At 36.4% G+C, this 15,662-nt stretch overlaps 1 protein-coding gene across 1 annotated transcript; it reads right to left on the bottom strand.

Moving 5' to 3' along the window:
• Positions 1-9,219: 9,219 nt before the first annotated feature.
• Positions 9,220-15,370, bottom strand: LOC142836097 (olfactory receptor 4Q3-like). Its single transcript, XM_075950111.1, is given in 4 exon segments — positions 9,220-10,247; positions 10,250-10,290; positions 14,948-15,081; positions 15,248-15,370. Coding segments are annotated over 4 exon segments (1,326 nt in total).
• Positions 15,371-15,662: the final 292 nt, after the last annotated feature.

Genomic DNA, 15,662 nt, shown 5'->3' with positions numbered 1-15,662 from the left:
TCAAAGTAAATTGAATATGGAAACCATCATCCACCCCCATGAATTCTGAAACACTACCATTCTGTATACTATAAACAGCTTCTCTGTTATAGTTCTCTGTATAGAAATACTACTCTTGTATCTGAAAACTGACAGTCTTAGAACTATCTAGAAGGCAAATTAACAAGTAACTTGTAAACACCAGAAGTTCCCACAGCCAGATTGTTCAACACCTCAGCATTAGTCAGAAGTCCTTCTTTTGAAGTGCCTGCAAGTTTGTATGAATCATTTATAGAAAGTTCCATAGAGCTATTACCTGGGATCCCAGAGTAACAGTCTGCCCACATCTTCAATAGTTTTAAATAATTACCTTATAATATGTCAAATTTTATTCTGGCAAAAATATAATAGAAACTCAGATTCTTTAGGTCATAGAGCATGTGCCATGTCTAGCTGAAGCTTGGCACAATCCCTTAGATATAGGCGTGCTCACAGTTCCTACTTTGTGAAGGGGTAAATGATTAATGGATTTCTTAAACTAGTAAATAAGTTGGAGCGAAAAATTGGAAATACATACAAACCTAACTCTTTGCTAACAATTTAGTTGTTCCTAATTTACCATATTCTAGAGTTTTAAAATATCTGTACCATATACATTTGTTTAAGTAAACATTCTTGATTTTTCCTATTTACATTCAAAGCTATTAGTGCTACTGACTCCAATATCTTCAAATGCAGCATCCCAGTCACCACCTCATCCAGTTCTTTCTGCTAGATACGTTAGGTTTTTTGCTTCATGATGCTGCTCTCACATAATTTTAAAAAATTATTTCTATCAATATATTCATGCTGTCTAAAAATTAAAATGATCTTTATAAATATCATAACAGTATTTTATACCTACCAACCACTTTGTCAGCTGGGTATGATCAAAACCTATAAATATCAGGTAGGAGATTCCTCTCCTCACACCCACAGAGAAAGCTGTATTGTCTATATTTTGGTATTTATCAGTTCTTGCCCTGTGTGTGACTATATACTAACTGACATCATGGGATGTAACTCTGCAAATCAATTCTCTGGAGTGTACAGATAGCCAAAGATGAATAAAACACCAAGGGAGTAATTTAAAAGTTGGTTATGGCTCATTGTTGATAACAGATATACATTTTTCCTCATAGAACAAATAAAAAAAGTGACTAATTTCCCAGGGTTTGGTTGGCACTGTGGCAGGGCATATAGCAGTCTTTCTTTTATTTTCAATTGTGGTCCAAGGCTTTCACAACAGAGCCATCCCTCCAGCCCTATGATAATCTTTCTAATTCCTCTGTCTCAAAAGACTTCGTCACCTGAAGGTGTCAGGTACTTGGGAAAATGGAAATGTGTCCAAATACAATCTTAAGACTGCATAAATCATTTAATAATTGTGTTTTCGGGCTGGAGAGATGGCTCTGTGGTTAAGAGCATTAGCTGCTCTTCCAAAGGTCCTGAGTTCAATTCCCGGCAACCACATGGTGGCTCACAACCACCTGTAAAGAGGTCTGGTGCCCTCTTCTGGCTTGAAGACATGCACACAGACAGAATATTGTATACATAATAAATAGATATTTTAAAAAAAATAATAATTGTGTTTTCAAAATATTTTACTATATGTTATTTATTTAGGTGTGTGGGAACATGCATGCACAGCACACAGAAATCAGAGTAGAACTTTTAGTTTTCTTCTTCCACTAATGTGTGTCCAGGAGTTTTCAGCAAGTGGCTTTACCCACTGACTCATCTTGATTACCTTTTGCACAGTTTTGATGAAATCGTATATAATATAAAGCCATAAAATAAACAGTATTGCTAACTTTATTCAATGTTTCTACATAGATACAATAATTATCTGCATCTCAGATATCATTGTATGCACAAGGAATACAATGCTTGGTAAAACAAGAATAGTCCACAAATTGAACTACAATCTTCAACTATCTATGAAACTACCCTAAGGTATCTGCATCAGTCACATATAAATGATAGGTTTGCACTGAAAACTCCATTCTACACACAGAGGCTGCAGATTAGAAGATAAAAGGGTAGTTACAGAAGAGAAGAAGTTGTTGGGTTAATCTACCCCCCAAGTGAGTGATGCAGAATAATTTGCTGTATATATTTCATACATGAATTTATATATACACACATAGAAAATACTAAATGGGTATCTGATTAGATTGTGTTATGTGTAATCCTAAAAGTCACCTTTTGTCATCCATTGGCTATTCATATGAAGTTAGGAGATCAATATGATAGATCAAGCATGTATTCTGCTTGCATGAATATTTTAGAACTCTATCATTCCCAAAATAACCCAACATTCATAAAGAAAGTAATTGCTTTTGGAGAGCACAGCAGCTAATTCCGTAAATGAATCCAGTAGTTATTATATGTTTAAGAATTTAATTTATGCTTCCCCGCTCATATATCCACTCCTCCTCTATCCCAACTGCCCCATTCCCCCAAGCTCTCCACATCCTCCCCTTCTCTCTTCTCTCTCCCCATCTCCGCTTACCGCCATCCCACCCCCACCCCAACCCCCAAGCTCTCAATTTTTGCCTGGAAATCTTGTATACTTCCAATATCCATGAGGATAACTACATGCTTTTTTGGGGGATATGCCTTTCTATTTAGCTTCTCTAGGATCATGTATTATAGGCTCAATGTCCTTTCTTTATGGCTAGAATCCACTAATGAGTGAGTACATACCATATTCATCTTTTTGAGTCTGGGTTACCTCACTCAGGATAGTGTTTTCTATTTCCACCCATTTGCATGCAAAATTCAAAATGTCATTGTTTTTTACTGCTCAGAAGTACTCTAATGCGTATATATTCCACACTTTCTTTATCCATTCTTCCATTGTGGGGCATCTAGGTTGTTTCCAGGTTCTGGCTATTACAAATAATGCTGCTATGAACATAGTTGAACAAATGGTTTTGTAGTATGATAGGGCATCTCTTGGGTGTATTCCCAAAAGTGGTATTGTTGGATCCTGGAGTAGGTTGATCCCGAATTTCCTGAGAAACCATCATACCGATTTCCAAAGTGGTTGCACAAGTTTGTATTCCCACCAACAATGGATGAGTGTTCCCTTACTCCACATCCTCTCCAGCAAAACTTCATAAATATTAGTATTGTGTCACAACACCAAAATATTGGACCTAATAAACATACACAGCATTCCATCCAACTACAGTGCAAATTACATAAAGCATTCTCAATTGCAGATCATAAAACAGGATATAAAATATATACTGTTTAAAATTTAAGACTATATAATTTATTTAATTCACATGAAGTGTCTAGAATAGGCAGAAATATAGAAATGGAAATATTAACAAACAGTTAAGGCCTAATGGTAATAGGAAATAGGGAATGATCATTAGATAAAAATGATTGCTATAAAACCTTATAAATAAGGACTGGCGAAACTAACCAGTTGACACACTGCTTTCCTAACATGTACAAAATCCTGAATCCAGTCTGACCTCAGCATCAAAACAGGTATAGATGTATACCCTGTAATCCCATCCCAGGACACATTAGTTGGAGATAGGAGGATCAGAAATTCAAGATTATCCTTGGCTGGGGCTGGAGAGATGGCTCAGTGGTTAAGAGCATTGCCTGCTCTTCCAAAGGTCCTGAGTTCAATTCCCAGCAACCACATGGTGGCTCACAACCATCCGTAACGGGGTCTGGTGTCCTCTTCTGGCCTGCAGGCATACACACAGACAGAACACTGTATACATAATAAATAAGTAAATAAAATATTTTAAAAAGAGATTATCTTTGGCTACCTAATAAGTTGGAGGTTAACCTAGGGTTCATGAGACCCTGCCTTTAAATTTTTCTTTCTGGCATCATTTTATAAATTTTATCATAGGAATTCCTAAGAGTACACAGAGAGGAATTGCATAAGTAACCAAACAAGAACTATTTAAAGTGTTAAATTGTGGTACAAAATCTAAGTGGAAAGTTATTTTTTCCGAGGCATTTTAAATCATCAGCTGTTCTCCATCCTCCCAGGCACCACTGGGCATAGAGTGGTGCAAGTCAGCACCTTCGTTAAGTGTGCACTTCTGAGGAAAGCTGTCTGTGTGTTCTTACAGTGCTCTCCACTATAAGAGATGATAGAACTTCAATCTCAGAATAAAAATGAATAAAATAATGTAAGTTTTCTTTGTATTTATGACTTCCTTATGTTTACAATTTTAATCGCACACTTGGATCTTTCTTTATTGATTTTGTGATTTGATCCATTCAGCTACTATATAAAAATAAAAGGCATAATTAATAGAAAATATTGAAATTGCCACATAACTTTATGCATGTCAAGTAGAAATTCAAATAATACCAGTCAATTTATTCAATTTACTATGTGCAGTAATATATGATAATTTTAAAAATATTTGTTTATTATTTTAAAATTGTGTGTACATGTGCATTGTAGCATTATGCCCACAGCATTACAAGCTTGTGTTGATATGGCATTTCCCTGTGTGTGCTGTAATTACCATTAATGAGTAAAGAAACTGCTTTGGACCTATAGGAAGGCAAAACTTAGCTAGATGGAAAAACCTAAGCTGAATGCTGGGAGGAAGAAGGACAAAATCAGAGAGAAGCCATGGAACCCTGCTGGAGACAGATGCCAGAACTTTGCAATAAGTCACTGCCAAGTGGCAATGCCAGATTAATAGAAATAGGTTAAATTAATATGTAAGAGTTAGCCAATAAGAAGCTAGAGCTAATGGGCCAAGCAATATTTTAAATAATATAGTTTCTGTGTGTTTATTTTGGTACTAGGTGGATGGGACTAATAAGCGGCCTTCTCCTACATTGTTTTAATCACTATTTTACAGAGGAGAGAAACAAATATTGAAAAGATGTGACAAACTACATAATATATCAATTGGGGAATTGGCTCATACTTGAATTACAGTTCTGATTCTAGAATAGACAAAACACATCACCTCATATCAATAATAGTCTGTGTAACTATTAAACTAAATCTAAATATCACTAAATCAAAATGTCAAGAAATGACATTTTGAAATCAATTGTCATCTTATTGTACAAATCCATTCAACTGTGCCGTCTTACTGTACAAATGAAATCCATGTTTCTATTAGTTTTGAATAGCCTATGTAGTGAACCAGAACAGCCAAGTTGTTCTCAGTTATCACAAATTGGCAAAATTGTAAATATTAAAATTATTTAAGTTAGTAGAAACACTTAAATTGTACTTAGAGTGTTCTGTGTTGAAGAACTTTACATATAACAGCTTCCTAAACTGCCCTAAGAATCCATAGGGCAGGCTGTTTCTATAATTCCATCTTCAGAGATGGAAAGACATAAGCACAAACAAAAGGAGTTACTTTCTCAGGGTCACAAGATCCGTGATTGGCCGTGTAAGCATGTAAACCTAGACAAGAGACACTTGGGTTTGTGTGCTAGGACTGATGAGACAAAATCCCCCAAATTGCTCCTTTTTCATGTAATGGTCTTTAATATGCATAATAAAAATTATTTCTCATGTTTGCGAATTTTTTAAATTTTATATGCTTTGAATAAACAAAGAAGAAAGTTTCCAGTGGCAGCATATTTGCCCAACCTTTACCAAAATAAATTTATAGTACAGACCCAGGAAAGAATGATGTGATACTATTGTGAAAACCAAACAGCTTTCATTTAACATGTGGTCACACACTAGCACGGGATATTCACACACATTAACACAGTTCTGTCATGAGAGCACACACCATTTCATGTGACATGTACTGGCACTAGTGCAGGAAATCCACACACATTATCACAGTTCTGTCATGAGAACAGACATGTTTCATGTGACATGTGCTGACACTAGTGCAGAAAATCCACACACATTATCACAGTTCTGTCATGAGAACAGACACCATTTCATGTGACATGTACTGGCACTAGTGCAGAAAATCCACACACATTATCACAGTTCTGTCATGAGAACAGACATGTTTCATGTGACATGTGCTGACACTAGTGCAGAAAATCCACACACATTATCACAGTTCTGTCATGAGAACAGACACCATTTCATGTGACATGTACTGGCACTAGTGCAGAAAATCCACACACATTATCACAGTTCTGTCATGAGGACAGACATGTTTCATGTGACATGTACTGGCACTAGTGCAGGAAATCCACACACATTATCACAGTTCTGTCATGAGAACAGACACCATTTCATGTGACATGTACTGGCACTAGTGCAGAAAATCCACACACATTATCACAGTTCTGTCATGAGAACAAACAGTGTTTCATGTGACATGTGCTGACACACTAGTACAGGATATCCATAAAAGTTATCACAGTTCTGTCATGAGAACAGACAGTGCTTCATGTGACCTGTGACACACTAGTGTGGGATAAATACACACATTATCACAGTTCTGTCATGAGAACAGACACCATTTCATGTGACCTGTGCTGACACACTAGTGCAAGATAAACACACACATTATTCACAATCATGAGGGCTAAGAAGTCAGAAGACTATGAAAAGCGGATAGTCCCAATGGGTCTTTGAGAACATTGGATTTTATGTTCTTTATTTAACTACTGGTAAAATAAATGAAGCACAGAGAAGTTGGCTTGCCTAGATTTCATTTTACTTGTAAAAATGAGTACAGATTTTCAACTAAAATAATATTGCTACACACATCACACTATTTTTAAACACAGAATTAATAAAACAAACATTGGAAAGTGAATGAAAAACTTAAAAATTCTTTATTCTTGAATGTAATTTGAACTGTTGAAAATTGTCTTTGCATATTTTACCCACAGTGAAACTGTCATAACATACACAACAGTTACTCTGGATGTCCTCTTCAGTGAGGTCCTACTATAACAGTGTCTATCTAAGACATTGGAATCCAAAAAAACTCCAGTTAAAAATAGTCTGTATGAAGATATTTACCCTAAAAGATTGGACTCTGCATAGGGAAGCCAAGGGTGATTTTTGACCTCTATGTTATATGTCCTCTCCAAAGATCTGACTAGCATTCCTCTTCTCTCTTCCTCTCTCCCTCTGTCCTTCTCTCCCTGTCTCCCTGTCTTGCCCTGCTTCCCTTTCTCTCCCCAGCTCCTATAGTCTACAGTCATGACACAGTTCCTGACCTTGATCTATCAGCACCCTTTCTGTTCCTGACTGCTAGGAGGAAGAAACTCTCAGCAATTTTTATGCGTCATCAGAACCCTGAGGGGCTGTGGCAGATGACTGAACAAGCAGCTAGAGATTATCATTAGGGTGTGCAATCTGCACTAACTCCTCTTAATTTAGTGAGAAACTGGTTAATAAGTTGTCAGGTCATTCCTGTAATTATTCTAACTTGTTTCAAGGAAAGGGAAAGTATGCTTATTGTCACTACAGAGAACCACTGAACCAGTTATGAAGCAATTTATTTGTTTATAAAACTATGAAAATATCTGTCTCCATTACAAATTGGCCATAACACTGTGAAAATAGCCTCTCTCAGTCGCATTGTTATATAAAGACACTAACAAGATCATTAGGTCAAAGGTTCTTGACAAGTATTTTTAATTTATTTTGACTTTTAATATAAAATTGATTACTGAATCATACTGTAAACTTTCTTTCATATTAAGTCTAATCATCTATGTCTTAATAACACAGTTGCTATTAATATTCCATTCTTTTGCTGTTCGCTAGCTTATAAATAAAGCACTTGTTTAAACGGGGAAACATTTACTTTGTCTTGCTTTGTTCAACAGTTTTTAAAATGAAGCTCATTATTTGTATTCTCTTAAATAGTGTGAGAATTCTCTTTTAAAAAAAAGTCTGGTGGAAGTCTTTTAGTAAAACTTAGTGAAAACTGAAAGCAGGGTAGAAAATTCCATAATAATGCCTGAGATATACACTCTATATTTCCTTTACATTTTTACAGATCTGGAACAGTTTAAATTTTTATTGTTTACAAAATGATTGTATAAAATTCTTAAACAAATGGCTTAATTTTATATTTTATTTTTATTTTTGAGAGTCTCTGTTTGATGTGTGTGTGTGTGTGTGTGTGTGTGTGTGTGTGTGTGTGTGTGTGTGTGAGAGAGAGAGAGAGAGAGAGAGAGAGAGAGAGAGAGAGAGAGAGAGAGAGAGAGAGAGCAATTTTCTGAAAATAGCCACTAGGTCAAAATCAACCTTATACGACAAATATCTACCATAAATGTTTGGAGCTCCATATGGATATTTCTTGGTGGCAGAATGTCTGCTATATTGCATGCTATTTGAGTTGGAGTCTATAATTTATTCACTTGTAAAACTCTGTGGAGAATTTTGGTGAAGTATCCCTCATTCCTTCGTCATATAATGATATTTGTATTGTTCAAAAAATACAGAGTAAAGCTCTTTGTTAGAGGTAATCAGTACGTATCAGGCAAAGAAAACACAAACTGCAGACAAGTGAGAAACTCAAATCACAGCACTCACTCTTGGTCAATTTTACTCCAGGAGAAGTACTTAGCTTTCTTTCCTTAGCTGTACTTCATCACTTGCCCTCTGGGTGAATAAGGATGTCACTTCCAGAGAAGGCTCTACAACAGTAGACTAGAACATCCCATCACCCCAGCATTCCTAGATTCTCTTATGTAAACTTTGTTTATCAAACTGACCTGTGCTTTTAAAATTTGGCAGTGCAGAACACAATTCCCATCGGAGCACTCATAAAGAGAGATAAGTGTTTTTAGACTTTGCTGGAAAGTGGACAAGGGGAACCTGTGCTACTTCAAAAGAGACTGTGGAAAGACACCATCAGCTGGTGTCCTCAGACTGTGGACCATTTCTGGGGGCAGACAAAAGGGAGTGTAATATCTTTTTCCACTTGATGGAAATTAAGTAGTAAATTAAACTAATGAGTTGAAGACTTACTGGAGGCAAAATAATAGACAGTTGATCTTCCAGGGTATTCTCTGGTCTTACCATTTAATTAATTTCTATCATCTGTCTGCCAGTAAATACTCATGAGTCATGCCCTCATATCAGCTCCCAACAAAGCCACCTATGTCTCACAACTATTATTGCAAGTGGCGTTTTATAGTATTATTTATACCGTCTTGTCTGATACCCAGACTCTAATGTGACTTCTACAGATGCACGGGTTAAAGTAAGAACGTTCCAAGAAAGGCATTTTTTAAGACACCTTATACCTCTGATCCTTTAATGAGGCAGTGGGATGTCACCTGCTTCCTTCTCAGTTTTTCTAGGGCTCGTTTCATATCTGTATTTCTCAGCGTGTAGATGAGAGGGTTCAGCATAGGTGTGATCACTGTGTAAAACACAGAGACTACTTTATCCACAGAGAAGGTGCAAAATGGCCTCAAGTAGATGAACACACAGGGCACAAAGATCAAGCTGACCACTGTCAGGTGAGAGGCACAGGTGGACAGTGCCTTGCTCTGGCCCCGATGGAGGTGAGTTCTCAGAGCGAGTAGGATGAGAGCGTAGGAGAAGAGCAGGACCAAGAAGCAGGCAAGAGACAATATGCCACTGTTAAAGACCATCAGCACCTCAGCCAAGTAAGTGTCCATGCAGGCCAGCTTGATGACCTGAGGGACATCACAATAGAAGTTGTCCAGTTCACTGGGACCACAGAAAGGCAGTTGGATGACAATAATGAGCTGTGTGATAGAGTGGATAAAACCTCCACACCAGCAGGCAAACACCAACCGAAGACGCAGGTGGTTATTCATGACCGCTAGGTAGTGCAGAGGGTTGCATATGGCAACATACCTATCATAGGCCATTACAGTCAGCAGAAACATCTCGCTGGCTCCCAGAAAGTGAAGGAAGAAAATCTGGGCCAGGCATCCCGAAAAGGATATTGTCTTCTCCTTCTGTAGGAAATCTCCTAGCATTTTTGGTACAGCAACACAGCTCAGACATAGATCAATGAAAGACAGGTGACTTAGGAAGTAATACATGGGAGACTGGAGCAGATGAGCATCGGCCTGTACCACCATCACTATCAAAATGTTTCCCAGGATAATAACAGCAAAAATCAATAAGAATGCGAAGAAGAGAAATAACTGTAGCTCCCAGGAAGATGACAGACCCAGAAGAACAAATCGTGACACCTCAGAGCTGTTTTCATTTTTCTTCAAGCCAAGAATATTGAACAACCTAGTGTAAGAAAAATTAAACTGGATTAAGCTGATTAAATTAGGCAAATAGAAAAATGATGAGAAAGAACTTCTTGCTCGTCTGTATGTACACTGTGCAGCAGATATCAATCACACTAAGCTGAGAAGAGAATTCTTCTTGAATAAGGAACTGCTTTGCTCTACAAAGACACAGACATTCTCCCATACCTCTCACCTTCCTTACCACCCCCCCAACAGAATCACTCCATAGATAGGGAAACAGAAGCTCTATAACTGGAGGAGACAATGTTCTGTCTAAAGTCAGCTCTGGGAAAATACAAAATAAGACAAGATTAGTACTTTCTTTTTGTTTTCATACTTTAAAAAAAGTATTAAATTTTACTTATTTATTTTGTATAGGTGTGTACATAAATGTGTGTGGGTACACGTGCACTGTGGAATACATGTGAAGGTCAAAGGGTAACTTTTGGAAGTCTGGTCTCTCTACCACATGGGCCACAGTGATGCAATCCAGGCATGGCAACTGTCATCTTTACCTGCTTAGCGATCACACTGATTTAAGTTTTGTATTTTCTTATTCCCACTAATCCACTCAATATTGTGGTTCTTTTGAGATATTCAAAGAATTTGTTTAATAAAATCATTTATACTATATGCAAAAATTGATATTGAATATGTGGAAAGATATCTGAATTTCTAAAAGAAAAGATCTTTAATAATAAGAAATCTTTCTTCAAAATATTATATTAATAATAAGCATATGTGAGGAGGATTGGGGGCTGACATAGCTTTCTGCCACTGTGACTGTTCTCTCCACTATAGACAAGTCAAAAGTTCATCCAACTCTACAGTTTAAACTAGAAAATAAAACAAAGGAAAAACACAAAATGAGAAATATTGGCTTCCGTGTGTAGAGACTCTTGAGCTGTGCTATAGTGAGATTCCTCAGTCTTCCTTTGCTGTATCAAGAGTGAAAACTTTCTTGAACAAATGCCCTCTTGATGGTTTTAGTTGTTTCATGTGCTTTTTGAGGGGGGAGTCTAAAATGTTTAGTTAATAGGAATTAAGGGTTTATTATAACTATCAAGTAATTTCTAACATAATATTTTATATACTCAAAAATCCATAAAGAACATATATAATAAATAAAATATGCATATGATATATAGACATGTACATATAAATCTCTAACATATATATATATATGTATTCAAATTTGTGGGTTGATGAGATGGCTGCTGCCAAGCCCAATAAGTAGAATTCAATCCCAAGACCCACATGGTAGAAGGAAAGAATTAACTCCAGCAAATTGTCATTTGACCTCTGTACATGTGCCATATATACCCATCCCCCGCATAGGCACACATTCACACACAAAATAAATTAAAACTGTAATTTACATTTTTATACTGAAGAATTTTCTGAGGTTTGCTTCCTATAGGAATATGTAATTAATGTATTGCTTTTATTTCAAAAGTATAGGTCTACAGAGAGATAACCTTGTATTAAAATAGGTAAGATTAAAATTAAACCATAAGTGTAGATTAAATAAGAATGTATAAATGTATTTAAGCCTACATGACTACAAGCTATTTTAAGTTTTAGTTAATGACCTACTTTTCTAAAGTAATATCTAATCTTACAGAATTTCAATGCTATTCATATTTAGTTTCTAAGTTTTATTGTAATAATATTTGGCTAAGAATGCTTTCAAATTTTTATCATTAAAAAGATATAATAATATCTTCTGTGTTTGATTATTTGAGTTATTGTTAAAGTATGGACTAGACAGTGGTTGCTATAGATTATTTTTTGCTGATTCAAGTCATGCATTGCCTTCAGATAATATAAAACGTAATACCAACAATGCCCAGGTTACATTCAATATATGATAAAATTAGTCTGTTTTATAATATCTTGCAGCTTCTATGTTTCTAAAAATCTCTAATCACAGAAAGGTGATGAGCCTCTGAATGTTCTATGAAGGATACAGAATACTTTAACATGAATGAACGCCTACCACTAGATCACCTTTCACTATCGTATGGTCCTGTCACTCCCCTTTCCTGGTATGTATTAGAAAGAAATAAAATCAGGATCTGAAGAGATTTCTGATCTTCCAGGTTAACTGCAGCATCATTAATAAGAGACAGAGAATGAGAACACTCAACCACCCCATCAACTGATGGACAGATAGACATAGACACAACAGCACAGTGTTTAAAAGAAGATGAAATTCTGTCATTTGCAACAACATAGAACTGGTGAAAATTACGTAAGTGAAATAAGCCAGGCAAAAAAAATGATCCTGGTCTTACCCACATATGGAGTCTACAAGACTGAGATCATAAAAGTTGAAGCACAATGCTGATTGTCAGAGGTCAGTGGAGATGTTATGCATGTTGGAGAAAGGTTGATCTGATTACTGAGTACCTAGCTGTAATTAGATAAAAGAAAGTTCTGGTATGCAACAAACAACATGGACAGTCTCCTTCACAAAACCAGAAGGGATGGTGAACATTTTCACACTAAAACAAATGTTCTAGAATATTTTTAGAATTCACCTGATCTTCATCACACAGTGCACACATGTATCAAAGCATCATGCTTTCTGGTTAATATTTATGGTTTCTATGACTTATGTATAAGTTAAAAGTCAATGTGATTTCAAATTTTTCCCTCCTAAATTCTACAGAACTGGGCAAATAAACAGTTCAGCTTCATTATCTCATTCCAGCCTATCAGCCTACACTTCATGCTGCATACCCCAGGAATAAGAGGAATTTTCAGAAGTCAGCAAAATGTGTTTATATTTACATACATCGAAGAATGAAAACTTCTAGTAGCAAATGTGTGTTTGGGGAAGGACCCCACTGCACAAAGGGAAAAAAAAACAAAAGAAGCTCTTCATATCATCCAGGTACTTACTAAGAGTTGGGCAGCTGGTCTCTGACCTTTCTAAACACAGATCTAAGGGCTGAAGAGAAGGCTCAGCAGGTAAGGGCACCCGCTTCTCTTCTAGAGGAACACTATTCACTCCCCAGCACCCACATGGTGGCTAACAACCATCCATCACTCCCTCTTCAGGGGATCTAACACCCTCTTCTGGATTTCATGGACCCTGAAAATTGTTTTCTTAGATTAAAATGATAAATACCAGAGCATATAGATTAAAAGAATAAAACCAAAAAAGCATGTTAAGAGCATCAAAACCAGAAAGGAGACCAGGATGGTGAGTGTGGTTTTCATAAACATTCTTTTGATGGACTTACATCATTGCTTATATGGAATGATGTGCTTTGATGAAAATAATGTGATATCTTGCTACTCACCACACCTGTGGTGGAGAACACAGTCATCTTCAGATAACCAGCCCAGTCACCAAGACTGTGTCATAACAACTTCCTTATAATCCAGTCTCTAGTTAAATGAAGGCTGTGTGAAATAGCCTTCCTGTCTCTAGGGCTCTGGCTCTGTATGAGAGTCTAATGGTCATTACATCACTGTTCACACTAATGAGCCCTGAGATTCCCTGGGCTGCTGTTGTGTGAGGTACCTTCATCTCGGTTCTTGGTAGGAAGCTGACCTGCAATCTCTGGGCTCCAAAACTCTAAGGCCAGAGGCATAAACCAGCCCAATTTTAAAAAATTTTCTTTGAATTGATTAATTTGGAACTTTATCTGCCAACCAATTTCTATGTCTCAGTCTCTGCCTGAATGAAAAGTCTGCCTGTTTATAAACCAGCAATATACCTGAAGGGATAGAAGTTGAAGTATTAGCACCAAGCTACCTGGAAACTGTAGAAGAAACATCCTTCGTAACGTTACCGATCTTGATGCATACCTGAGTGTCTGGTAACACCTCAGGCAGCTTACCTGTGCTCACATACATATTTATCTAGAAGAAACAGTCATTATTTTTAGTGAGTGACAATTTTAATAAGTTGCTTTCCTCAAGGTATGATTTTTACATTTTTAGTTAGAATAGCAATATATCACTTTCCATTTCTCCTCCCAGCCCCTCACAGATCCCCTCCCTCAAATCCCTCCCAAGTCTCCAGCAACCTCTCAACTTGATATTTTCTTTTTGTTTGATTATTATTGGTATGTAAATATAAAGTTATATATATATATATATAATTGTCAGTATAAAAGTATGTATGTATATAATTGTCAATATAAAAGTGTAATTTTAACAATAAAATATACAATTCTCAAATTAAGGAACATTAAGCACTCTTTTTAATCTGCTTGACTGTGAATGGCATACAGAAGATTAGCAAGGCCATATCAAATAAAATGAAAAATATTACTTTAAATAATCAGAAGATAAAATGAACAATGAAATTAAAAATAAATTAAGTATATTTTAGTTAATACCATGAAGAAAAATGTAATTTTGGCTCTTTTCTACCACATATAGAGAAAATTAATAAAATATAAGCAACCTCCAAAAAGTGTATTACGGTGGTGGCGCATGCCTTTAATCCCAGCACTCGGAAGGCAGAGGCAGGCGATTTCTGTGAGTTCGAGACCAGCCTAGTCTACAGAGCTAATTCCAGGACAGGCTCCAAAGCCACAGAGAAACCCCGTCTCGAAAAACCAAAAAAAAAAAGTGTATTTCACAATATTTATTCATTGCACTTAAATTGTATTTGCCCCTACTTGTGTATATATGTATAGCAAGCACACATAATACAAGCAAATTTTCCCATCATAAATATAGCAAATAGCATTCAATCACTAGTAAGGCCTGAGTCATAACTTGCCTGAGAGTCACACAGTAGTTCAGGATAACATCTTCAATCCGTTTTTCATTTCTCCACTCCCTGTGTGCCAAGGATTGGTATTTAGACAGTTTGGGGGATTTTTGCAGGACTGCTTCTGGCATGCTCTTCAAACACTGTCCAGATATATCACTTAGATGAGAGTAAATAGAAGTCTAGTCTTGTAAGAGTATCTTAAAATAAAGGTTATTGACATAGAGTCAGCATGAAAAACATACTTGGCATATTTTACTTTCTTTCTTCTACAAAGTTGTAGTTAGTTCTAAGATCCAAAGAACCTACCATTGACTTTCGTGTTAAAATAAGTGCAGGACATACAGCATGGAGCAGGAAGGTGCTTTCTCGTCCCACGGGCTCGAAGCTTCCTCTGAAAGTCAGTCCATCAGCATAGGTTCCAGAGCACATTTAGGAAAATATATTATTGTTGCTCCTAGGGACACATAAGTCTGTGGCTTATCACCAGACATTATTAAGTCACTGACTGTCTTCTGCTTCTAGAAAGAAAATTAACAATCACGTTTTTCTGTAAGCAGTGTTTTTTGAATGCTTGACACTGGCTGTTATTGTATTTTTAGGGAACAGAGCTAGAAAATTAGCACAAGAAAATTTGTATTCTAAGAGTACAGGGAATATAATCTAAGGAAAAAAAATAGATTTTTCTCTTCAGACTTGTAAAACTTACTGTTGCAACTCAAAT

The sequence above is a fragment of the Microtus pennsylvanicus genome, chromosome 15 (assembly GCF_037038515.1).
Source record: "Microtus pennsylvanicus isolate mMicPen1 chromosome 15, mMicPen1.hap1, whole genome shotgun sequence".
Taxonomy (NCBI): domain Eukaryota; kingdom Metazoa; phylum Chordata; class Mammalia; order Rodentia; family Cricetidae; genus Microtus; species Microtus pennsylvanicus.
The sequence above is the reverse complement of the archived record's forward strand: the minus strand, read 5'-3'. Positions and strand labels throughout refer to the sequence as shown.